Source organism: Schistocerca gregaria, chromosome 6 (genome assembly GCF_023897955.1).
Source record: "Schistocerca gregaria isolate iqSchGreg1 chromosome 6, iqSchGreg1.2, whole genome shotgun sequence".
Classification (NCBI taxonomy): Eukaryota; Metazoa; Arthropoda; class Insecta; order Orthoptera; family Acrididae; genus Schistocerca; species Schistocerca gregaria.
The window spans coordinates 562,417,532-562,442,821 of NC_064925.1; the positions used below are offsets into that span (position 1 = coordinate 562,417,532).

General features: G+C 44.5%; 1 protein-coding gene across 1 annotated transcript in view; it reads left to right on the top strand.

Moving 5' to 3' along the window:
- The window catches only part of LOC126278175 (protein dachsous-like), a 719,869-nt gene that overhangs the window by 47,953 nt on the left and 646,626 nt on the right, over positions 1-25,290 (top strand). Inside the window, exon 2 of the mRNA XM_049978072.1 lies at positions 7,576-9,386. Within this exon, the coding sequence (XP_049834029.1) occupies positions 7,620-9,386 (1,767 nt within the window). The 5' untranslated portion in view covers positions 7,576-7,619. The remainder of the gene's footprint in view (positions 1-7,575; positions 9,387-25,290) is intronic.

Here is a 25,290-nt window from a genome sequence, read left to right on the forward strand (position 1 = left end):
GTGTGAGACAAACTCGGAGGTCAGCTCTATCCCAGCGCCAATAGCCAGGATATTAAGGACCAGCTACAGCAGTTGTGGGCCAGCTTGCCCTACGAGAAGATAATGATTTGACGCCCTTACCAACGGAATCGGTGCACGCATGCAGGGCAGAACGGGTGCAGTATCAGATTGATAAGTACGGTCATACTGGTAAGTTCTTTGTGAATGTCACACAATTTGTAATCATTGGAAAAACATCACATACCCTTTGAACTCGTGAAGTTTCTCATTGGTTCCTCTTCACCTTCTGAGCGCTTCACTCTTTTTCTCAGGCGGTGTACATATGCAGTTACAGTTCCGCATACATGTTTCGTAAATCACTGTAAATCACGTGGTTCAGACTGCTTTGTACCAGTAATAATCACGTGCTGGTCCATTTCACTCGAGCCTCCGTATGCACCCTGATCTTTGTTAATTTTAGGGATCCTTACGTGGATTATACTATGGAGGCAGAAGAGTTGAAAATCGATTGTCCGAATTTATCATGACGGTTTACGACAATATCACCTTTCTTCTGAAGATTCGCTCTAAATTATTTGAGCAACCGCACCTCACCTTCGGATGTGGGCTATATCGATATGTCATGATTCTCAGACTTCGTTCGTTTATTATCATACTTTCTTGACGTTGATTACAAGCACTTGAACAGTACTCTAGAAGAGGTCCACAAGCAGCTCGATTGCGATGTCCTTGACATAGTATTTTTAAGACAAGAAAACCGTGGCAACGACTTTTAAAGAAACTTCAATGCATCGATTTTTAGCTACTTCGTTCATGAATGATGTCTGTTGTGTTTTCATAGTGAGAGATCGAACATATAATTCTTTCTGTTTCTGCGATAGTTATTGCTTATCTATAACATTTCTACTTTTCTAACTCTGAAACGATGTTTTTTTTATTTTTAAAACAACGTATATGATGACGAAGCTCGCGGACTTGTGAATCTGTTGATTACGTGAGTGTAGATAACTTTTTCATTTTACAGAGGAGAGAATTACTGAGCATATGTTACATGATATGCTGGGTAAGACGTAATAACCCTTTTATTTTTTGAACAGTTGAGAATGTCGAAACTAGATCTTCACCAAACGCTAGTACGCAGATAGGGACGTAGTTCTCTTATATTGTCAATACTCTTAAGTTTTGTACCTCCCTTATATTATAGTAAGTATATTCTTTTTATTCACTAGAACGGCATAATGTTTTTAAAAGTAAGGAGGCGAGTTAAATGGTGAACGCCTCTTAAGGTAAGTTTTTCAGGTTTCTGCAAGAGTACTCGCGAGGCAATGTACCCGAAGTATACTGCTGCTACTTAAATAGCGCCAAGCAGGGAACTCATGGCAAGAGCCGTCCGTACGTGCAGAAAGAAGATAATCCAGAGCTACTGATATAAAACTAATTTCTACTGACACCAATTTATATGGCAGAACTGCTCTAAGTCTTAGCATGTCAGAAGGCGCTTAGGAAAACTATTTCAAGTGTGTGTATGCCATAGTGGTTTCGCGAACAGTTTTTATGGAAACAGCTGCAGGCAGATGACGTAGTTTTTCAGTTATGTCTGTGCCCAAGCGTTTGGCTAGATGCGTCCGCGTGTTACCACTGAAATAGAAACGTCATCCGTCGGGCCTCCGTAAGAAAAGCGCCCTGTCACGGAGAAAATCAATATCTGTATTTGATTCTCCGTTTACGAGATTATCTGGCTTGTCTTTTCTCGGAGACCTCTGAACGCCCCATGAAGGTACTACTTGAATACTTATTTAAACGGAATACACAGGTCAGTGAATGAAACATTTAACTGAAACATAGCACCGTCTCTCCGGTGTTGTAGAGAAAACCGATAAAATTGTACATGATGTACGAAGCCACGACTTTCGAGTGTATGAAGTACTGACAGATGAAACGATGACTGATCCCATATTCTTTGGCCATTCTTGTCATGTTACCATTCCGACTGATAAGCTTCGTAGCCAGAACAGTTTCTTCGTGCGTTCTGTCAGTTGCAGTCCTTTTACATCCTCTTTCATTCAAGCTACCTGTCCACACTGGTGTCCTGATAATCCCTGCAAGTGCCTGATGCGCTGGACACTGGCGATCAGAACATATGTCACTATACCGCCACCTTTCCTGACAACATTTCGTTGACATTCACAGTAACAAGCAGCATGTTATGTAACTCCTCACCATTGATTACTTGTATGAGAACGAGACACGTAGCAGAAATGAGCTGTCACATAATAAATAACAGGCAGGTCAATACACGATACATTACCTCATAATCCTGCTCTATTGACAGGTAAACAGCTGACAGGCTTCACACGAGACTGGAGTTTGGCAGGAGACACCTGCATGGCGGTGTTATCCGAGTCCACGTGCCTTGCCTCTCAGTTTTGTCACGCTTCTTAGATACTTTGGTGAAAAGTTTCAGATGCAACATTAAGAAAGGTTGTGTCACTGTAGTCGTTGGTCAACGAACTTTTTGTTGCTGTAGGAAAACAGCACATAGTTCCAGTTAAGAAAACCATACTTTCTTAACGAAAAAATACTAATCAATTAATGAACATAAGTGCCCTTCTGTCTGTTATCATTTACCGGAAACCCTTTGAACTGTTAACGAAGTAAACGGGGATTTACATCGTTTGACACTCATGTTTATAAAAGACGTATCGCACATGGCACTGGTGAAAACTAGAAAGAAAAGTCCAACGAAGATGCGTCTGGAAAGAAATACTTGGCGAGGTATGGGCCATTTTATTTGCGTCGAGAACGTTCAGTATTCCGTGCTGTAGGCTATGTTCCTGTCGACGTCCGTTTCTCATTTCCAGTTCGTTGTGTTTGTTGCTGTGCTTAGTTCCCTGTGATTCTGTTGTCAGGCATCACTTACTCTTATCTCCTATGTCAGCCATTCCTAACGTATCGTTTTCAGGTTCTGTTAGCATTGAAACGAGATTACAGATTCTCTGGCGTGCGAAGAACTTAAACAGTGAAACGGAGACCTATGATGTTGTGGTTTGACTAATGACAGGCACGTGTTATGTACGCCGAACGACGACGTCAATGCCGCATTCCATCTGGAAACTTGTTCTCCAGGATGTTCCAGCCACTTTCAAGCACGGGATCAGTCGCTGCAAAGGCAAGGTACCGCAGAAGATCCGCACACCGGGCATGGAGGAGTGAGTAGACGAGTAGAAGAAGATTCTGAAACAATTGTGCAAAGATTTGCGTCGTAAATTCTGCAACAGCCGTTAGTTTATCCGTATCGCATACACCGTGTGCGAGCTCTCAAGCTATACGGTCATTAATACAGCCTACAGCGCTGCCAGTGGATTTTAAAAAGAAGGGCTGTGGATCTGCAGTTACAACTTGAGATTTATTTACAGATTCACACAGAGCGAGATAACAAGTTTTCACAGTAACCACATTTGTCCGGATGCATGCCACAGGATTCCGGCATCACACTGGTAGCGCCGAGTATCTACGGCCAACGACTTGTCTGGCGTAGTAGTCAAAAACAAATCAAAATCGCTACAAAAGTTCCTGAAATTAGCCTTTACATAAGACTGAAAAACGCGGTGAGGGACATCGTTTTAGTAATGTGTATATATGAGTGAGCAAAAATGATGACATGCTCTTAGGGCGACACACTTTACGGGACAGATGGGCCGAAACTCTCAACAATTTCTGCAAGGCAAATTATTTGCTATTTTGGAGAACATCATGCTTGCAGAAAGACAACGGAAATAGTTAATGTATAACGGTGGTCCGTTTTCTACGACTCGTACTATAGTACTTAACACAAACTTTAATAAGCGATGGATTGGTCTAGAAGGTCCAGTAGCATGGCCTTCCCGTTCACCTGACCTTATTCTCTTGGATTTATGATCATGGATCATTTAAAGACATTTTTGCATTTTACAAATCAAATGCGAGGGCTGCCATGAAGTGTTCGCACGAGTTCACGATACTTTGAGAAAGATGGCTGAAGTATGTATGGAGTCACTGTGAACACGCCGCGTAGTGCCTACAGATAGACAGGATTGAACAGAATGGCCCATATCTGAACAGGTATCCGTCTGTCTCCAGATAGACATTTACAGGATGTTTTTTGCGTTTTTGACCTGTGCTTTTTCTGTTAGTGCATGTGACACTTTTTGTTAAACACCGTGTATTTGCACTATTGCTACAGCTTGTAAAGCTATATCTTCTAGAACACAACAACAGGGCATACAAATAAAGTAATCTTTTTAGTTCTTCAACTTGTACGTTCAAATAAATTGCTAACCTATTCCTTACATTTAAGCACAATCTTGGACCCAGTTATCATCAGTATTATTACTCAAGTCAACATCCTATTTTCTCAACACATGCTAATCGTACAGGTATGAAATGAAGTTCCGTTAGAAAAGTTTTTTAATCGGCTTCTGACATTGCATACCTATTTTGCGCCGAACTTACCATTTGGGGAACATTTTAACATCAATGATACTATAACCTATCATAGGAAAAAGATCTGAATGGATGCCCAGCTTAGTATATGTATTCTATGAAGCTAAGTTATTAACCAGGACTAAGCGGCACTCTTTTCATATTACCTTATTACAAAAACAATTTGTTTTAAAGTACTTATTAATTGGATAATATGCGTTCAACAATGGCATAGGTAATAACCGTAACCACTACCGTAGACCATTATTTTTGCCCGTGGTACAAGTTGACTTTTCTAAACGAATATACTTCCCGAAACGACAAACATCCTGTAGAATTCTTACATTCATTAGATCTATCAGGAATGCCTTCATCCCAGCGACTACACTTATTCCAGATACTATCGTTCTTTAACACTATCAAGTTTCGCACTGGTCATCTGGTCGAAAAAGCATAAAAAGTGAAAAGGACCTACACCTAGCCCGTAATAGTCGCCGGATAAACTGCAGGTTCGTGTCTTACCAAATGGTCTTTTATTCTCCATGTCTAACGATTTAATTTGAAGTTCGTCAAGAGTCATATCCCTGTTGTGTGCAAGCGTGTGTGTGCGCGTGCGTGCGTGTGTGTGTGTGTTCTTGCACTACCATTCAAGTTGGAACTGCAGTTATGTTTTTACTTGGTTAGTTACGTGTTGAGCTTCTACATTTTAACAATTATAGTGTCTGCTGTATGAACCTAAGCTATACACAGCGAGCTGAGATCCCTGGCTGTTGCCAGCTTTCTAGTACAGATCGCAGATGCCAGCGTCAGTAGATCCTGAAAGTCAACACTATGACGTTGCCGTAGAAATGGTCACAGTAGGTGTATGAAGCAGATGGATATTCAGTGGCCGACTAGGACGTAGTTAATGAAGCCAGTGTGTATTTGTGGATGATAGAAAGTATTAAATTTAAGGCATTTCTCATGATGGAGAATCGTGCTTTCTCATAAAACGTGCATTTTCATTGATTCCGAAATAATAATATCAATAACGTGATTTCGTAAACCATACATTGCATTGCGTATCACGTTCCCTCTGTCGGGAGGTGTGTGTTTTCTTTTTATGTTTCAATGGCGAAGTTGTCCAGTATCACCAAATAGTCATCGTCCAGATCCCACAAAATTTATGCACAAACTGATGCTTTTCGATGTATGCTTGGACTGTATGGATGCGAAGAAGATTTGTGCGTGCTTGCGAAAAATGCCTGAGCATGCATGCTCGTCAAGCTTATAGCAATTTGTGTGGCCGCTTTAAAAGCAATTTCAATGAGGCTAAAGCATCGTTTTGCAGCGTTGTGACCTGCTGTCTCGTTACATAATGCCGGTTTTATAAAGCAAAAACAGTCACAAATATTAAAGCAAACCTTCATAAAATCGTTGTACAGTATTCACTGTATTTTCCACAGACAGAATAACCCATCCCAATAACCTACCACCTAGTCTCTTGAACTAAATATCAGTGTTATGTCACTTCGAATGGGTGTGCATTTTATAAAGGGATTACGACGTGGTATTCCTGAGCACTTAGACTTTACACTCAACTATTCAGGAAAAAAATTATAACGATTTAAAATGTAATCGGAATATCATTCAATGCTTTTATCCCACTATGAGCCAAGTCGGTCAAAGTCTTCATATTGCCTACAGAGCCATGATTGTACCCTGGCGCTCACCTCTACGTCCCGAAGCAAATCTACGTCGACGAATGACTTTCTTCAGTGTTCCAAAAATATTGGAAATCGCATGTGGAGAGGTCGTAACTGTATGGAGGAAATGTAAAGGTTTCCACCCAGATACTGGCAAACACGGTTCAATAGACTACAGCAAATATTTTCCCCTAAAGGCACTGCGCGTCTTACCTCAGAGTGCGATAAATATATCGACATTTATGGCGATTACTTTCGAAATAATAAACAGTTTCGTTACTTTGTAGGGTTCTCTGCCTCAGTAGGTAGAAACGAAACCCTTACTGGATCAGTTTGTTTTCCGTCTGTCTGTCTGTCTCTGTATGACTGTAATGCCTCTTTTTCTCAGAGACTATATATGAAGCTGAAATTTATGTCACATACCAAGGTATATGGTCGTTTGGCGATGTGAAACATTTAAGCTTCTCCGCCAATGCATTCAGAAGGTACTGCCATCTATGTCACATATTTTGACACTCGCAACCGCACTCATCAAAACCTACAGTATAGTGCCTTTGTACATATGTATGGATGAATTATTCATATAGATAATTAAGTATGTAGGGAACCCACAGAGTGCGAATCCTACTCACACTTGGCCAATTATTGTTCATCTGGGTCGTTTTCATTTGACTGACCTTATACTCTGTCCTCCGATGCATTATCTACTTCATTGAAAGTCTTTGCCCTCTCTCTGGGCGAGAGATGAACAATGTGTAGTCTGGAAAGTTTGAGATTGATATTTTTACCCTGCAACGGAGTGTGCGCTGATATGAAACTTCCTGGCAGATTAAAACTGTGTGCCGGACAGAGACTCGAACTCGGGACGTTTGCCTTTGGCGGGCAAGTGCTCTACCAACTGAGCTACCCAAGCAAGACTCACGACGCGTCCTCACAGCTTTGCTTCTGCCAGTATCTCGTCTCCTACCTTCCAAACTTTACAGAATCTCTCACATCAGTTACCCTACACTCTCTGAGAGACTTTGTGACGGCATCCAACGCTGCATCCCCACCGGACCCATTTTCCACGTATCTCCCGATAGCAGACTAACAAATATTGACTACTGTTAGTACTCCTTTTGTCGCTGATTTTCCATACACTTCCGTAAGCTAGGCTTGACAGCTTTTAAAAGTTTTATTGTTCTAGAAATAGTTTCTGCAGCTTATGTCACACCCTGGCAGGCGTTTTTAAATGGTGTATGTCTTTAAATATGTGGTAAGCTCCATTTTAAATAATTATTAAGTCTGTCGAGCGGTGACATACTATCGAGACACTGGCAGACTCTGGAGTGCTGTCATTGCTGCAACGGTCATGTCTCGACCTCGTGATAGCTCGTAGTAGTATTTCCCCGTCTGCAGCTTGCTGACGTGTGATTGGTCGGTGGCGCAGGATGGCGGCGGCGGCCGGCTAGGCGCCCGCTGCGGCTGCTGGAGATGGCGGCCCTGCTGTTGGTGCTGCTGCTGGTGGCTGGCGGCTGCCGGCGCGCCGGCGCGGAGCGCGTGCGCGACCTCGAGGTGTCGGAGGGCGCCCCCGTCGGCACCCGCGTCGGCTTCATCGGCGACGGCGGCGGCGGCGGCGGCGGCGGCTCCTCCAGCGGCGGGGGCGGCGCGGGCGGCGGCGGCCCGCCCTACCTCATCGTGCCCGTGCCCGGCAGCGCCGTCGACTCGGACCTGAGCATCGAGCAGACGACGGGCGAGATCCGCACCAAGGTGCCGCTGGACCGCGAGACGCGCTCCTCCTACTCGCTGGTGGCCATCCCGCTCAGCGGCGAGAACGTGCGCGTCGTGGTGCGCGTCCTCGACGAGAACGACAACGCGCCCACCTTCCCCACCGACGCGATGCTCATCGAGTTCCCGGAGAACACGCCGCGCGACGTGAAGCGCACGCTGCACCCGGCCCGGGACCTCGACCTGGGCGCCTACAACACGCAGCGCTACAACATCGTCTCCGGCAACACCAACAACGCGTTCCGGCTGTCGTCGCACCGCGAGCGCGACGGCGTGCTCTACCTGGACCTGCAGATCAACGGCTTCCTGGACCGCGAGACCACCGCCGCCTACAGCCTGCTGATAGAAGCGCTGGACGGCGGCAGCCCGCCGCTGCGCGGAACCATGACCGTCAACATCACCATTCAGGACGTCAACGACAACCAGCCCATATTCAACCAGAGCCGCTACTTCGCGACGGTGCCCGAGAACGCGACCGTGGGGACCAGCGTGTTGCAAGTGTTCGCCACCGACACGGACGCCGGGGAGAACGGGCGAGTCGAGTACTCGATAAACCGCCGGCAGAGTGACCGCGAGGGAATGTTCCGCATCGACCAGGCGACGGGCCTCATCGCCGTCAACAGGCCGCTCGACTTCGAGACGAAGGAGCTGCACGAGCTGGTGGTCGTGGCCAAGGACCGCGGCGAGCAGCCGCTCGAGACGACCGCCTTCGTCTCGATACGCGTCACCGACGTCAACGACAACCAGCCGACGATCAACGTCATATTCCTCAGCGACGACGCGACGCCCAAAATCTCCGAGTCGGCCCAGCCGGGCGAGTTCGTCGCGCGCATCTCCGTCAACGACCCCGATTCCAAGACGGAATACTCGAACGTGAACGTGACCCTGCAAGGAGGGGACGGCAAGTTCGGCCTGGCGACGCGCGACAACATAATCTACTTGGTGATCGTGTCGCAGCCGCTGGACCGCGAGCTGCAGCCCAACTACACGCTGTCCGTGATCGCGACGGACCAGGGCGAGCCGCCGCTGCACGCGTCGCGCACCTTCCACCTGCTCGTCACCGACGTCAACGACAACGCGCCCGAGTTCGAGAGCGCCGTCTACTACGCGAACGTGCTCGAGGTGGCCGACCCGGGCACGTCGGTGCTGCAGGTGCGCGCGCAGGACCGCGACGAGGGCGACAACTCGGCGCTCTCCTACTCCATCGCCGACACGCCCGGCACGCACTCGGCCTGGTTCCAGATCGACGCCCGCTCGGGGCTCGTCACGACGAGGGCGCACGTCGACTGCGAGACGGACCCCGTGCCGCAGCTGACGGTCGTCGCCAGCGACAACGGCACGCCGCCGCTCTCGTCGTCGGCCACCGTGCTCGTCACCATACACGACGTCAACGACAACGAGCCCATCTTCGACCAGAGCTTCTACAACGTGTCCATCCCCGAGAACGAGCCGCGGGGACGCTGCATTCTCAAGGTAAAAGCGCCGTTCGGTTATCGTTGCTCTGCAGGGACACACTCCCTGCAGTCACGGAGTACAAATACTTCTCCGCTTTCCTCCCTCAGTGTGGGTTACTCCAGACGGTGATCGACTACTCATTTCATCACAATCTATAATTATACCTCACAGGATACTTGTTTACAGTTTGTTTTGAATGAAAGTGTTCGGATTGTTTTTTTCTTTATGTGTACCGAAGGAACAGCATCAATCGATTTACCTAGAAACTGGGAAAACAACAAACGTGAAGCAAAGATTCGAAATATATGTGGCTACATAGATTACAGATTTTTTAATATCTTTTTTTTTGTTATCAAGAGATTCATGATAACATTACTCTAAATTTTACTGCAGTTCCAGGTGTACCAAAGGAGATGCTTAACCTTACGAGACTACATGCTGTTTTATCTGCCTATTCTCCATCTGAAACCTCTTCAAAGAACTGGGTATACTAACTACTGCCTCTCAGTATATTTACTCCTTAATGAAATTTGTCCTAAATAATATACCTCTTTTTCCAACAAACAGCTCAGTTCATACGTACAATACCAGGAACAAAAATTATCTGCACAAGGACTTAAAAGCACTTACTTTAGTTCTAAAAGGGGTCCACTACTCAGGAACACTAATCTTCAATAATTTGCCAGCATACATAAAAAAATTTAGTTACAAATAAAGATCAGTTTAAAAGGAGCCTGAGAGACTTACTAGCGGCCAACTCCTTCTACTCCACTGACGAATTTTTTAATAGAAACAAATCATGTATTGTATATATTCATACTATTAGTATTGTTATTTTAGCTTTATACTAAAAAAAAGACATGTCCCACATCCACAATGATCTTCTCAGCACGGATCTATGGAACGAAAAACTAATCTAATCACCTCTCTTTTCTCTGTATATCGCCAGAGTGCCATTATTTTCTCTGGCTTCGTTATAGTGTTTGCGCGATTTTGCTCACGCTGATCGTTGACAGTAAATTATTGTTCGCATTGACATTGTTTGTAGAGAACATGCTCGTCTGTAAATATTCAATTTGTGGTGTACGTGTGGCAATCATAGTGGGAAATGCGTATTGTACATCCGCTCGAATTCTAGCGCTGGAGCTTGTTAACGAAAAAAGAACCGTATGCCTCACCTGAAACGAGAGCCTCTTTGATGTTACTTCCTTTCATTCCTTTTTCCCTAAGCTTCAGCATGTTGCTAAGTGCTACTATTTATTTTCTCTGGCTTCGTTATAGTGTTTGCGCGATTTTGCTCACGCTGATCGTTGACAGTAAATTATTGTTCGCATTGACATTGTTTGTAGAGAACATGCTCGTCTGTAAATATTCAATTTGTGGTGTACGTGTGGCAATCATAGTGGGAAATGCGTATTGTACATCCGCTCGAATTCTAGCGCTGGAGCTTGTTAACGAAAAAAGAACCGTATGCCTCACCTGAAACGAGAGCCTCTTTGATGTTACTTCCTTTCATTCCTTTTTCCCTAAGCTTCAGCATGTTGCTAAGTGCTACTAATTTATTGGATAAACGGTTTAGATTGCTGTATTGTTCCTATCATTTAGTTCATACATTTAAAAAAGTTTTAGCTGGTGAATATTTTTCAAGTTAGATTTTGGTATTAACTGTTCTTAATGACGCCGTTACGATTAGCTATTTTTCAGAAACGAGAATATAAATTTAGGACTTAAGGATTCTATTAAAGACATTGACATCAAAGACTGATTGAAAGCCCTGATTCATTCCATTAGAGATATTTTCATCAGAGATTGAATGAAAGCCCTGATTGGACAATGACGAATGTGGACTCTTTGAAGCAACCTTCCCTTTCTCACACGTAATGCTTTACGGAAGCTTCTAGAAATCTTTATCAGGACAGCCGAAAGTTGTTGGAAGACATATCCTCCTCTAAATGAGTAGATTGTCTTAAATCGCTGCAGGTACCTTTGCAGGTGTCGCACTTGACGTACCACGCTACATGTGCTTGCTTTTTTATATTGACCGCAGCATGCTGTCTACGCAGTGTGAAATGGAGGTAATGAATGAAACAAATTCTTGACGTAGATGTCTATTAAAATTTGGTCGAGGGAATTTCTATATCTGATCATCTATGTGTGTGTGTGTGTGTGTGTGTGTGTGTGTGTGTGTATGCCAGGAGGAATAGTCAACCAGTCGAAGCAAAAAGACACGGTAAAGTAGGGGGGCTGTAAGATGCGTTCCTTGCGAGTTATGAACACTTTGCTTCGATACTGAGAAAGAAATCTCTTCTACTACAAGGTCTTTGCTTTCCATATATCGCGAGGTGATAGTATAGACCAAAACAAGAAAAAAGCGCCCAGTAAACGTGAGCGCTAAAGTGCGTACCTTAAGAGCTACGAACACTTGTTCATCTTCTGTTCATGTTTTACAGTCCCTGCTAATGAATACTGATAGAACGAATATCGCACTAGACTAATTTGAGACCGCTTTTCCGCAGGAGCACGTAAAACTCCGCTTTAAAAGTTATTTTGTTTGTGACGGGAAACAGAAAAATAGTTTCCGCTGAAAGTGGCCTTCGCATGAAAGTTATGATGAGCAGTATTTGTTTGGGATGATTCCAGCAAGATATGAAATAAACGAAATTGTAAGTATCTGCCACATGAAAAAAGCAGATCACGACTTGATATCAAATGTGAGTCTTCTGTATGAGTGAGTTAGAGTTGGATTCTTCACGAAAGTGGGAAAACTGAAATAAGCGGCACACATGTGAAAATCTCACGTTTCCAAAGTGTTGTACCTTTTAGGGACGTAGACGTATAACAACACAATGACGTGTAGAAGAAATGGTAAATGATGTACAAACGAACCAGTGTAAATAACACCTTTATGTTATTCTCGTGTCAGAGGATGAGCTGTGACGTAAAGTTGTTCAGTATAGATCCAGAGGAAGGAAAGGGATCGAACATTTTGTGCAGTCCCAGAGTGGGTGCATGCCAAATACTGGTGGTGGTAAGCGAGCGAGGTTTCTATGTGAAACGGGTTTTCCCATTCCTTTTTGCCAGGTTACCGTGTAGCTCAGGTACCAGATTTCGTATTGAAGAGTTTCGTCTGTTATCTAACGGACAATTAGGAGAGGGTAAAACATAATCACGTCCTCTCGAAATAGTAACAGCGCACGGCAAAGTGGGGTGAAGGGCGGAGGAATCTCGTACGTACTTTCCGGAAGCAACCCCTTAAGACAATGTAGACAGCTCCAGAATCTATGCCCGGACTCTGGAGTACGTACTGAAGTTCAGCTTTCGCGCTGAATTTAGGTTCGGTAATTTCTTACACAGCCAGACCTCGAGCGAGCAGTTCCCGGTTCGCGTGCCTGCACGTTAATGCGATTTAGCGAGTACGGCAGTGAAAGCGTAGTAGGAGCAGCAGGTTGCCACGTGTCCTGTGCGGGAACAAATGAGGCGGGCCGGTCGGCTGTACGTACAGTAGAGGCAGGGCAGGGGGGCGGCAGTGCTTCGCGGCCCGGCGTGCGGCGCTCGGCTCCGTGTCGGCCGCGCCCGGCTGTCGCCGCGATCCCTCACCGGCACCTGCGGGCTCCGCGTAGGGACACCTCTCCTACCACCAACTAGCTTCAGCTTCATTTCAACTTTCTGGGACTACAATTCTCATTCAACTTTGTCAAACACAAGCAAAAGTCAACGTTTATAAAAAAAACTCGCTCTGTCAGCATCGTTCGTCCACTAGCACTCCTGAAGGATAGGATACTGCGGAGAAATGACTTTGTTGCAGATTACTTTTTGTATTCCAAGGTGGCATGGTAATATACAGGGTGTTACAAAAAGGTACGGACAAACTTTCAGGAAACATTCCTCACACACAAATAAAGAAAAGATGTTATGTGGACATGTGTCCGGAAACGCTTAATTTCCATGTTAGAGCTCATTTTAGTTTCGTCAGTATGTACTGTACTTCCTCGATTCTGATGATCAAATTGTAAATTTTCGCAATCAACATGTGTGGGCTGACGAGAATCCGCACGCAATTGTGCAATCACGTCATCAACACAGATTTTCTGTGAACGTTTGGGCAGGCATTGTTGGTGATGTCTCGATTGGGCCCCATGTTCTTCCACCTACGCTCAGTGGAGCACGTTATCATGGTTTCATACGGGATACTCTACCTGTGCTGCTAGAACATGTGCCTTTACAAGTACGACACAACATATGGTTCATGCACGATGGAGCTCCTGCACATTTCAGTCGAAGTGTTCGTACGCTTCTCAACAACAGATTCGGTGACCGATGGATTGGTAGAGGCCGACCAATTCCATGACCTCCATGCTCTCCTGACCTCAACCCTCTTGACATTCATTTATGGGGGCATTTGAAAGCTCTTGTATACGCAACCCCGGTACCAAATGTAGAAACTCTTCGTGCTCGTATTGTGGACGGCTGTGATACAATACGCCATTATCTAGGGCTGCATCAGCGCATCAGGGATTGCATGCGACGGAGGGTGGATGCATTTATCCTCGCTAACGGAGGACATTTTGAACATTTCCTGTAACAAAGTGTTTGAAGACACGCTGGTACGTTCTGTTGATGTGTGTTTCCATTCCATGATTAATGTGATTTGAAGAGAAGTAATAAAATGAGCTTTAACATGGAAAGTAAGCGTTTCCGGACACATGTCCACATAACACATTTTCTTTATTTGTGTGTGAGGAATGTTTGCTAAAAGTTTGGCCGTTCCTTTTTGTAACACCCTGTAGACGAAGAAGTGTCTGCACAATTTACTTCTAAACAAATCTTAGAATTTTGAGTAAATAGAAAACCTTGAAGTGTGACGTAATCTATGGAGCATATAGGCGTAACGTTACAAAGCGATAGGAAATGGTACGAACACGCAAGGGTAGTAATAGGCAAGGCGAATGGTGCCCACTTACTGGGAGAATTTTAAGAGAGTGTGGCTTGTCATTAAAGGAGAGCGCGTATATAACAATAGTGCGACCCATTCTTGAACACTGCTCGAGTATTTGGGATCCCTACCAGATCGGATTAAAAGCAGACGTCGAAACAATTCAGAGGGGGCTGCTAGAGTTGTTACCGGTAGGTTCGATCAACAAGCGAGTATTACGGAAAAGCTTAGGCAACTCAAGTGGCCTCCCTGGAGCAAAGGCGACGTTGTTTTCTGGGTACACTACTGAGAAAATTTAGAGAACCGGCGTTTGAAGCGGACTGCCACCAATAAACATTTTGCGTGAAGACCGTGAATGTGAGATGAGAGAAAATAGGGCTCGTGCGGAAGCATATACACAGTCGTTTTTCCCTCACTATATTTGCGAGTGGAACAGGAAAGGAAACGGTAGTAATAGTACAAGGTATCCTCCACCATGTACCATACGGTGGGTAGCCGATTATGTATGTAGATTTAGCATTAAGAAAGTATGTGGACAATACGATCGTCATTGAAAGTATAAGTTTTACGAGTAATTAGTGTCGCAGGCCTACATCAGAAGATTGATTTGAACACTGCAAAGCTTTGTTTGGCTGTTGCACATGGTACGCTCTCCCTTCCTCCGACATTAGAATGGACTTACGCGCCAGTTATAAGGTAGACCTTCAGTTAAACGTGGACTCCGGATCGTGGTACAAACTGTACAAAATACGAGTATTATGTACAAGAGAATAACGTCGAAAAGAAAATGCATTACATTTCCAGTAGGGAGGTACATGATTACTTAAAATTCTATTCTGTTCTGACGACCTCCCTGCATTCTTCTGTCCAATTTCACCTTTAGTTTCCACAGGAAACTTATTGTCCCAACGAAATTCCCTGCGTAGTAAGATGAAGCCGTGGCGTTGAAGCTATTGGCGATTAAAAGAAAACTCTAGTTTTAAGACAATCAGCGGAATTTTTCATGTAACCTTTCATCGCCTTAGTGTCTCAGGTCAGTCTGTTCAAAAGGGTTCAAATGGCTCTGCGCGCTATGGGACTCAACTTCTGAGGTCATCAGTCCCCTAGAACCACTTAAACCTAACTAATCTGAGGACATCACATATATCCAACCCCCAGACAGGATTCGAACCTGCGACCGTAGCGGTCTCGCGGTTCGAGACCGTAGCGCCTATAACCGCTCTGCCACTGCGGCCGGCTCAGGTCAGTCTGTCTCATCATTACTTTCACGAAGACAAACACACTTTTCTCGAAATTTTACAAAATATCTTCTTGAAGACTGGCAGGCAGTTCATTTCTACATTGAAATACGCCACTGTAATGGAAAACATTCTAGAAAAAGAGTCACTCGATTAAACGTATTATGTCCGTGGTTGTTTTAGTGGCCTGTTTATTTTGAGAAAATGTCTCCCAAATAAGAAAATCAACCTTTCTGTTGGATTTGAAAGCACTCGAAATAATTATTACGGAATTTAAACATTGGAAACCATCCCGTATGTTTAACTGCCATCTTAATCAAAAATATAGAAAATGTCATATATTCCAGATAGCTTACATTACGTCTTTGACTGGAAAATGTGTTCGACACTTAAAAGCGTGGCCCGGTGTACTATTCAGTTCCAGAAAATGAAGTCCTCAAGCCACAGATAGGAAATTGGATTTGCCGGTTTTCTGCTGTTTACAGGACATCTTGTGCTAGTCATTATTGGGTGCTAGTAATTAGAAAATGCAGATGTGTAACGTAGCAGTAAAATGCGTGAAATGTTGGCTCGCAGACAGCCGCTTGAACTCGGATAAGAGGAGATGTTCGTGTAAATATGTTTGCGCGACTGCCTCGGCAGGCATTAAGAACGAGAGAGCAGTGCAGAAGAGGTAATAAAAAGTAGGGCTTAGCGAACGCGTTGGTGCGGCACGCTGGTCGACTCCCATTCTCTCTATCACTCGTCTCGATTAGTCTTTGTTGTTCATTATTGCCTCCTCTAAAAGCTTTTCACGGTTACTTTGTCATGAAATAACGTTAATCCTCTCGTTTTATTGAGTGAAATTTACATGGGAATGGTTGATTGTGAGAAGCAGCTCGAGGTTTCGCTTTAGCCCGCAGTGACATTTAGTGACGTATTTAAATATCAATCAAGTAAAAGTTAGGGGCATAAATAAACGTGGCTGTTCCCTAAAAGTTTTTTTTGTTTGTCCTCTGGTAACGCTCTTCCGCCCTTAATGATCTATAAATTCGTCGTTTATTCCGGCGCGGCTTTCCGCGCCGACAGGACGCCGTGAACGAGACCGAGGTCGCGTTTTCGCCTCCGCGGCCGTCGGCCGGTGCACGTGTGCATCGGCACAGCGGGCCAGGCAGTAATTTGCGCGAGGGCCGCAGTTGCCTTCTGCGGTGGCAGCGCGTAATCAGCGGCCGCGCTAAACTCTTCACTCGTTACTCCCCACCCGGCGCTCCCTTCTTTTTTCAATACCCACCTTTCTGTTTGTTCCGTTCTCAGTTACTCCTATTTTTCTTCTTTCTCTCACTTTTTTTTTCAATAAGAAAGAGGAAACTTTGCTTCATCTCGAATAGACAAAAATGCGTGAATTTCTTTGGCGCATACATTTCTCTTGCACCTTACTTAGCCAAAGTTTTAGTATAGTTGATGCTTCACCATTTTACATTACAGTAGAGAACACTCTGCTGTATTACCTCTATCAACAATTAGCAGAGGCACTGAAAACAATCTACATAATAATACTGCCGGTAAACACGTGATTTCTCATTTTCACTCTCATTTACTCATTCCAGGAATGATAATTCATAATTCAAATTTGCCCGCAGTCAGATTCTAGGTTGTCCCAACGTTTCAGATATTACCTTATAAATGAAAACTAAAATGCGTTATGAGATATGAATTGCGTCATGTCTAACCTGCAGTGAATCTGTAGTTGAAAATTCAGATGGAAAACCAATCATTACAAATGTCCCTAAAACAAACTGAAACTTACACAGTAAGTTGTGAACAGCCTATCAGTCAAAGTTAATGATAAGTTTAACGAAGTTAGAGATCATTATCAAAGCTCTCACCCGTATTAGGTGTTACTTTATTCTATGTACTAGTCAGTGCGATGTTACTTTCAAGTTCAGTCGATAATGCTATTAAATTAAAGCTAATAGAAAATCTTCGGGTTTTCTTTACGTTCAAACAGCGTAATTACTTGAACATTTAGTCCTCCCATGCGCGTGATTCATTAAGGTAGTGGCTAATTGTGAGTCTATAGGCACAAAGATTACGGGTTCAGTCTTTAGTGAGCCCTAGATGTCACCTCTCAAAATGGTTCAAATGGCTCTGAGCACTATGGGACTCAACTTCTGAGGTCATCAGTCCCCTAGAACTTAGAATTACTTAAACCTAACTAACCTAAGGACATCACACACATTCATGCCCGAAGCAGGATTCGAACCTACGACCGTAGCGGTCGCGCGGGTCACCTCTCAGCTCTTTCACCTCTAATAATGGTTTTTGAGCGGTAAAAATGTCAGTTTCCACCGTGTTTTGGAATCCGACTTAAAATGTTGTTCAGGTAAAGGGCACGTCAATTCAGTGGTCAGAGGAAGGCTAAGACATGTTACTCTTCTCTTTGTAGTATGAGCACAGCGTTATTTACTTAGTTATGTCTTCCGCTTACTCTGTACTTTGATACAACTATCTTGATATCAGTTAGTCAAAGTAAACATTCTTGTCTGACCAATAATAAATCCTGTACTGGCTAGTGTAACTGGTGTGCTATAAATAACAAGTGCAAAGAATGAGCAAAGATCAAACGCCACTGCGTAATTACTATGATTTAAAAAGACATAGTGAAACTGATTTCTCACAATGCTTCCGAATTTCGTTTCGCAGAGATACACAATGCTAATAAGCATTACAACCACCATCACCCAGAACTTTCATAACTTCATCTCTCGCGAATGAGAAGTAAATAAGCACAATAATTCCGTTTCGCTGTTTATCATAGGCGAAATCGACGATTCGATACACAAATATGTCACCAGAAAACATCGTAGAATGTGTTAAATGCAGGTACCATCACTGAAGATAGCTCGAGACCAATATGGTGCCACTGAACAAATAAATCGTAAATATAATGGCTGGTTGCCGTTTGATTAATTCAATGATCTCCTGACAGGTAGTATTTGGTCATTAATGTACATTTGATAGTACATCAAAAAATACTGGATAATAATTATTACATTCGCTTAACGTCTACGGAAGGTTGATTTTTAAGTCCTTTGAGTGATGAATCGCGCAATAGCACCAGTTTGACAGAAAATTCTCTCAAATCAGGCATTAAAATATTATTAAATGACACTTAGACGCTGATATCGCCAATTCTGAACTCGCCCTCAAGGCAACGAAATTTAAATTAATGATTTTTCTTTCTATTGTTCAGGCTCTAGCGACATGAAACTCTTGTATGCAAACTCATTTTACCAGTTTCAGAAACTGGACTATATCGTTGCGATTTAAGTCCACATTTTCTGGGTTCGTTTTTTACGACATACACACCGCAAGTAACTGACAGATAAGAGTTTTCAGATTTGGCTGTCGCTGGGTCAATGGTAAAATACTAGGCTACAAATCTGAAGATCGTCACTCCTAGAATTTTAATCTGTAACTTATCACTTGTTTCGCCCCTGGATATTATTTTTTTTATGCGTAAGAAAGCCGAGTTGCACAATGATTCTGAGGCATTGTTGAACTGTAAGTGCCCCTGTAACTGGATGGGTAAGTCAATTCAGAGATCGGAGTGAGGAAACTGCATACCTTTAATTTCAAACCAATCTTCGGCTTGATGAAATATTTACCTTTTTAAAGGAACGACAGCCTGCCGATGCTGTTTCTGTGGTTAGTGATGTAGGAGGATCACAGGCCCCCGCAATTCAGAGAATTAGTCAGAGGTGCGCCTTACCGCGTTTGATGGCGTAACGGAAGTACGGCGGCTAGTGACGTGCGAATTTGAGAACAACCTGATGGTCTGTGTGTTGCAAGTTGGGACCAAACAACAACGGCCAGCTGCAGGCGGGAGCCGTAAAACTCGAGCCCAAGGCGAGTCGCCAACGTAAGCGAAGACCACAACTTGTATTTCGTAAACTAGTTACCTGCCGGGGAGGAAAAAATTCATTATTTCAAGAAATATAACAATAGAATATGGTCGGTGATTGTAGGTTGCAGTTAATAGCGCCGTGTGAGATGGCGGCCGGTAATTATGTAGGTTTCCTCTCGGCGGTGGAGCGAGGAGGGAGGAAAAAATGGTAATTCGGCGTTGAGCCCGGGGCTGCGTTCTTGCGCAGGACGGCACGGCACGGCACGGCACAGAGGAGCAGGGGGCGCAGCAGGCACACATCGGCAGCGCAGGTTAATTCCGGGCCGGCACGCCCCCCTCCCGATATTTTTGCGAAATTCTCGGCGCGCCGGTGCGGGCCGCGGGGTTGCCCGTGCGTAACCTCCCGGCGGCCGGCCGGCTGACCTTGGGGCCCGGTGCCCCTCCTCTCCTCTCCCCTCCCCTCCCCTCCTCTCCTCTTAGCACCGGCTCCTCCTGGGGCGGCCCCACCACTTCCACGTTTGCTGCCGGGAGAACAGAAACAGATGCCAGTGCTCTGATGTCTGGTATGTAGCCTTGTACCGGAGACAGACGCGGACGGTAAACAGTCCAGCAAGAAGAGAACACAAGCCGTCGAAATGTCGTGCTACAGAAGAGTAGACTGCGTGAAGAGGTAGTGAATCGAACTTAGGAGAAAAGGTATTTATGGCACAAATTGACTAAAAGGAAAGATCGGTTGATAGGACACATCCAGAGGTTAAAGGGAATAGTCAGTCTGGTAACGAAGGGAAGCGTGCTTGTTAAAAATTATAGGGATCCATTACTTGACTACAGTACGGAAGTACGAATATATGTATGTTCCAGTAGTTATGCAGAGATGAAGAGTTTTACAGGATAGACTTTAACGTGGTAGTTTTAGGTGTGTGTGCGGAGTAAAGGTAGCTGTTCGATCTGAACTACGACAGTGCAACCTACACAAACAATTGTGCTGTAACCGTTCCAAATTTGTTATGGTCTCCGTTTTGCTTTCTCTTGTGCGCTACTCCTTATTTTCTTTTCTTGTTTTAAAATAAACGAAGAGGCTAATTCTGGTTCATGTCTCAGCAAACAGTTGCACTGTAGCTGTTGCCCAATTCCTTCTGGTCTCCATTTTGCTTTGCCCGGTGCGTTAGTCTTTATTTTCTTTTCTTGTTTTTAAATTCTGGAACATACAGAGTTCGAGAATGACCGTCAAAACGCCACAACGAATTGGCGATGCGCATGACCATTATGCCTGATCTTGTTTCGTAGGAGCTGAGAACATTGAGAGGAGGGCAAGGTTCTTTCCTCCACAGTCCTCCTGTCCTCTCGGTTGGTCTGAGTTCTAGTTTGTTTCCGTTTGCGGCCCGCAGTGTACTAGTCTTCGCACTGAATGCCATAGCAACAACAACAACGCTCTAGTTCGCAGACATCGGGCGACTTTTGTCCGCAATTGAATGAAACTCCAGTAGAACTTTAGAATAGAATGCACAGCATATTTAGGATGGATGCAGGCGCGCAGTCCGGAACCGCGGGACTGCTACGGTCGCAGGTTCGAATCCTGCCTCGGGCATGGATGTGTGTGATGTCCTTAGGTTAGTTAGGTTTAAGTAGTTCTAAGTTCTAGGGGACTGATGACCACAGATGTTAAGTCCCGTAGTGATCAGAGCCATTTTTTGATAGACTTAGGGGTAAGCAAACGTAAGCTGAAAATGATCAAATTTAAGAGGAACGAAGTTGCTAAATAAATTTGGGAGAGACCGATAAATACGATGCGTGAAATAAATGATTTAAAAAATTAAGTAATTAATCCTTAGTGTGTGTGCACATGAGAGCTTTCAGTGAGCTGTAGTGACCAATGTAATGCGCACGCTGCTCAGTTTGACAGTTGAGAACTATTCTTCTGTATACCCTAGTAGATAACTCTTTGAAGCACATTGCGCATTTTTTACTCCTTTTTATCTTGCTCTTTGAATCGTATATTCTGAGGTCCGACACACAGTGTAAATCGAGTTTAAGTCACTCAACAGACAAGCAAATGATGTACGTAAGCGAAGTTACACAAGAAGAGGGGAATAGATGTTCAGATCGAGAGGGACATTAAGTCTTTCAGCGAAAACTGGAACTGAAGCGTTATTCGGGGTAAGATAAAAAGAGAGAAGACGGATGTTGCATTCGCTGAAGAGAGCATAGGTACAGATTTTTGCATTCCTTAAACGTAGGGTTCAAAAAATGGTTCAAATGGCTCCGAGAACTGTGGGAATTAACTTCTGAGATTATCAGTCCCCTAGAACTTAGAACTACTTAAACCTAACTAACGTAAGGACATCACACACATCCATGCCCGAGGCAGGATTCGAACCTGCGACCGTAGCGGTCGCGCGGTTCCAGACTGTAGCGCTTCAATACAGGGTGTTACAAAAAGGTACGGCCAAACTTTCAGGAAACATTCCTCACACACAAATAAAGAAAATATGTTATGTGGACATGTGTCCGGAAACGCTTACTTTCCATGTTAGAGCTCGTTATATTACGTCTCTTGAAATCACATTAATCATGGAATGGAAACACACAGCAACAGAACGTACCAGCGTGACTTCAAACACTTCGTTACCGGAAATGTTCAAAATGTCCTCCGTTAGCAAGGATACATGCATCCACCCTCCGTCGCATGGAATCCCTGATGCGCTGATGCAGCCCTGGCGAATGGCGTATTCGTAGACAGGAGCTTTCAAATGCCCCCATAAATGAAAGTGTGGAGGTCAGCAGAGCGCGGAGGTCATGGAATTGGTCGGCCTCTACCAATCCATCGGTCACCGAATCTGTTGTTGAGAAGCGTACTTCGACTGAAATGTGCAGGAGCTCCATCTTACATGAACCACATGTTGTGTCGTACTTGTAAAGGCACATGTTCTAGCATCACAGGTAGAGTATCCCGTATGAAATCATGAGAACGTGCTCCATTGAGCGTAGGTGGACGAAACTAAAATGAGCTCTAACATGGAAATTAAGCGTTTCCGGACACATGTCCACATAACATCTTTTCTTTATTTGTGTTTCCTGAAAGTTTGGCCGTAACTTTTTGTAATACCCTGTATGGGGACACAGTATTAATGAATATATAAGAAAATGCTATAATGTAGAAGATATGCGTTTGATGTTGAGAGGTTCCCATCTAAATGACAACAGTAGCTACTACTCTCCGGCCTCGTAGTGATGAGTGTCAGCATAGAGGTTAAAAAAGATACTTGCCGCGGGCTGAAGAGGAGGTGCCTAATGTACCAAACATAAACGTGAAACTGGGGATAAGCAGATAGAAACTTTAATTGTATGCGCTAGACAAGGCATAGCTGTTTCGTCTCGATACAGCTTACTCGATAACGTCTCCGTGAAGACGCAACATTCTCAGTGGCTCAACATTGCCGATTCTCTGTGCCGTTTTTGCCGTCGAAGTAGGGAGCGAAATGACGCAACGGCAATAAATTTCCGCCGGCGAAACGGCGACTGCGGCACGGTGCACTTTGAGATCAGTACTTAACCGTACTGATTGCGACGCGAGTCTGCTTGAGATTCCAGCCGTCAGAGGCGGCGTAACCGCAAGTGACAGGCGGACGAGCGGCTGTCTCGCGGCCCCGTCACGTGCACTGACACACACACAGGAGCGCGCCGTACAGTGGCTGGGGCACAGCGCGTGTGCCGCCTACCCCGCGGTGGCTCGTCGGCGCGGCGCTGAGCTGCGCCCGCCGCAACAGGTTTCGCAGTGCACCCAGGAATGTCACTCGCAGCCGCTCGCCGCACTGCGCGCCTAGCCGCGCCACTCCGCCGTCACCGACAATGTACGCAACTATCTTAGATTCGGCTGCTCAGCTATCTGAATGACGCATGCGCGGCAGAGACCGCGTACTTACAGGAATAGAGATGGACAGAAGTCATTCTGCGTACAAATGTTGAAAAGATATGCAGGGTGCGTGAGAAAAGAAACGAGACAGATTTTTTTATCTACCAAAGTTTTAATTTTTTTCAAATAACAATATTGGCCCCTTCAAAGTAGTTCGCTTCGGCAGCTATACAACTATGGAATCGTTCTTACCAGTCTTGTTAGCAGCGCTGAAGAGCTTCAACTGGTACGGTCACACTCTTTTGAGTAAAGTCCTTTTAAGACATTTTTCGAATTCGGGAAAAGTAAAAAGCCACGAGACTCAGATCAACTTGATAGGGGGGCTGTGGAACAACAAGAATGCCATTTGAGGCCAAAAATTGTGTGGCGGAAATGGCCGTGTGACACGTGACGTTGTTGTGATCGAGCATGGTTCAAATGGCTCTGAGCACTATGCGACTTAACTTCTGAGGTCATCAGTCGCCTCGAACTTAGAACTAATTACACCTAACCTAAGGACATCACACACATCCACGCCCGAGGCAGGATTCGAACCTGCGACCGTAGCGGTCGCTCGGTTCCAGACTGTAGCGCCTAGAACTGCACGGCCACTCCGGCCGGCTTGATCGAGCATTAAGTTGTCTACAGTGTGCGAATCCTCAGTCAGAATTTCATGTACGGCGAAAGGGTTTACTTTTAACACGTCACCTTGCATCCTTATTGTTAAACGTCGGTCTGATCTCACAAGGGCGCACAAACGTCCGATGTTTCCGTAGGTTTTTGAAGTTGAAGGTCTCCCTGAACGAGGCGCATCTTCAACGTGTTTGTGCGCCTTCCAAAGATGATTTGTGCCAACGAACTTGTCCTCTTGATAAGGAATTTTCCATAGAGGCCTGCTTCACCTCTTCAGAGGTCGCATTCACGGATTCCCCGAGTTTAACACAAAAACTGATTGCTTAACGTTGCTCTGAATCCCGCTGTTCCATTTTCATAAATCACAACAAAACACATCTTCTCTGATTGAGCTGTCAAAAATCACTTGACAGCTGTACCGAGTTGAAACTCGGACTGAGCATCTGGTACATGGGAACACGCCGGTCTACAAATGAAGAACAACACATTGTTGCCAAATCGCTCGTTGTGTTGTCAGTTCCATTATTTTCTTCACACACTTCGTATATATAGAAAACATGGTCATGCCGGGCCTTATGTTTATTTTACCTTAGTCTCCCGAAAAATTCGTTCAGATAGACTTAAACTGGTACATATTGTTATTACGAATATTCAAATTTGTTCGTATGCTTCCCCTCGGTGGGTCAGTGCCAGATTACCGATCCGTAAGTCTCAGACTGGATCGCTGATCAGTCAGAATGTGTGTTAGTCATTTACCACTTCTTTCTCCCATGGAAGTTTTTTTTAATGTAAAAAATGTCGAATTGCACCGTATTTGGGTCTCCTTGTTGAACTATTTGCCCCCCTATAAATGACTGAGTAAGTAATTTCAAAGGTCGTAGGACGGAAGAACATATCACCTCCTAATAAAGAATTGTGGCGCTCAGACTGATTTTCGGCTTGACGACAGCTATATCTTTTTCTCCAAAGTCGGTCCATTACTTCTTTTTATTGAGGTTCGTCACCCTCGCCACAAATGCTCTGTGGAGGGTCAGAGTGAGCTGTGGGTACAAACATTTCGATTTCAACATAAGAGTTTTAAATCAAATAAAATCTGTCTAATTCAATTATAAAGGTGAAACATTTACAGGTGTTTTTAAAATTCTGAATGATAATTTGCTTGGATTGCATTTACAATATAACCACGGCGTTTTTTCACTTAAAAATAAAAAGAGATGACCCATAAAGGGAGATAATCTTATAAAGAATGCATCCACTAGAATTTGAAGGACCTTTATTGGTAAAGAATAGAGGACAGGATTGAAAGGGTTGGATACAAAAAAGGGTCTGTTGGTTTGTAA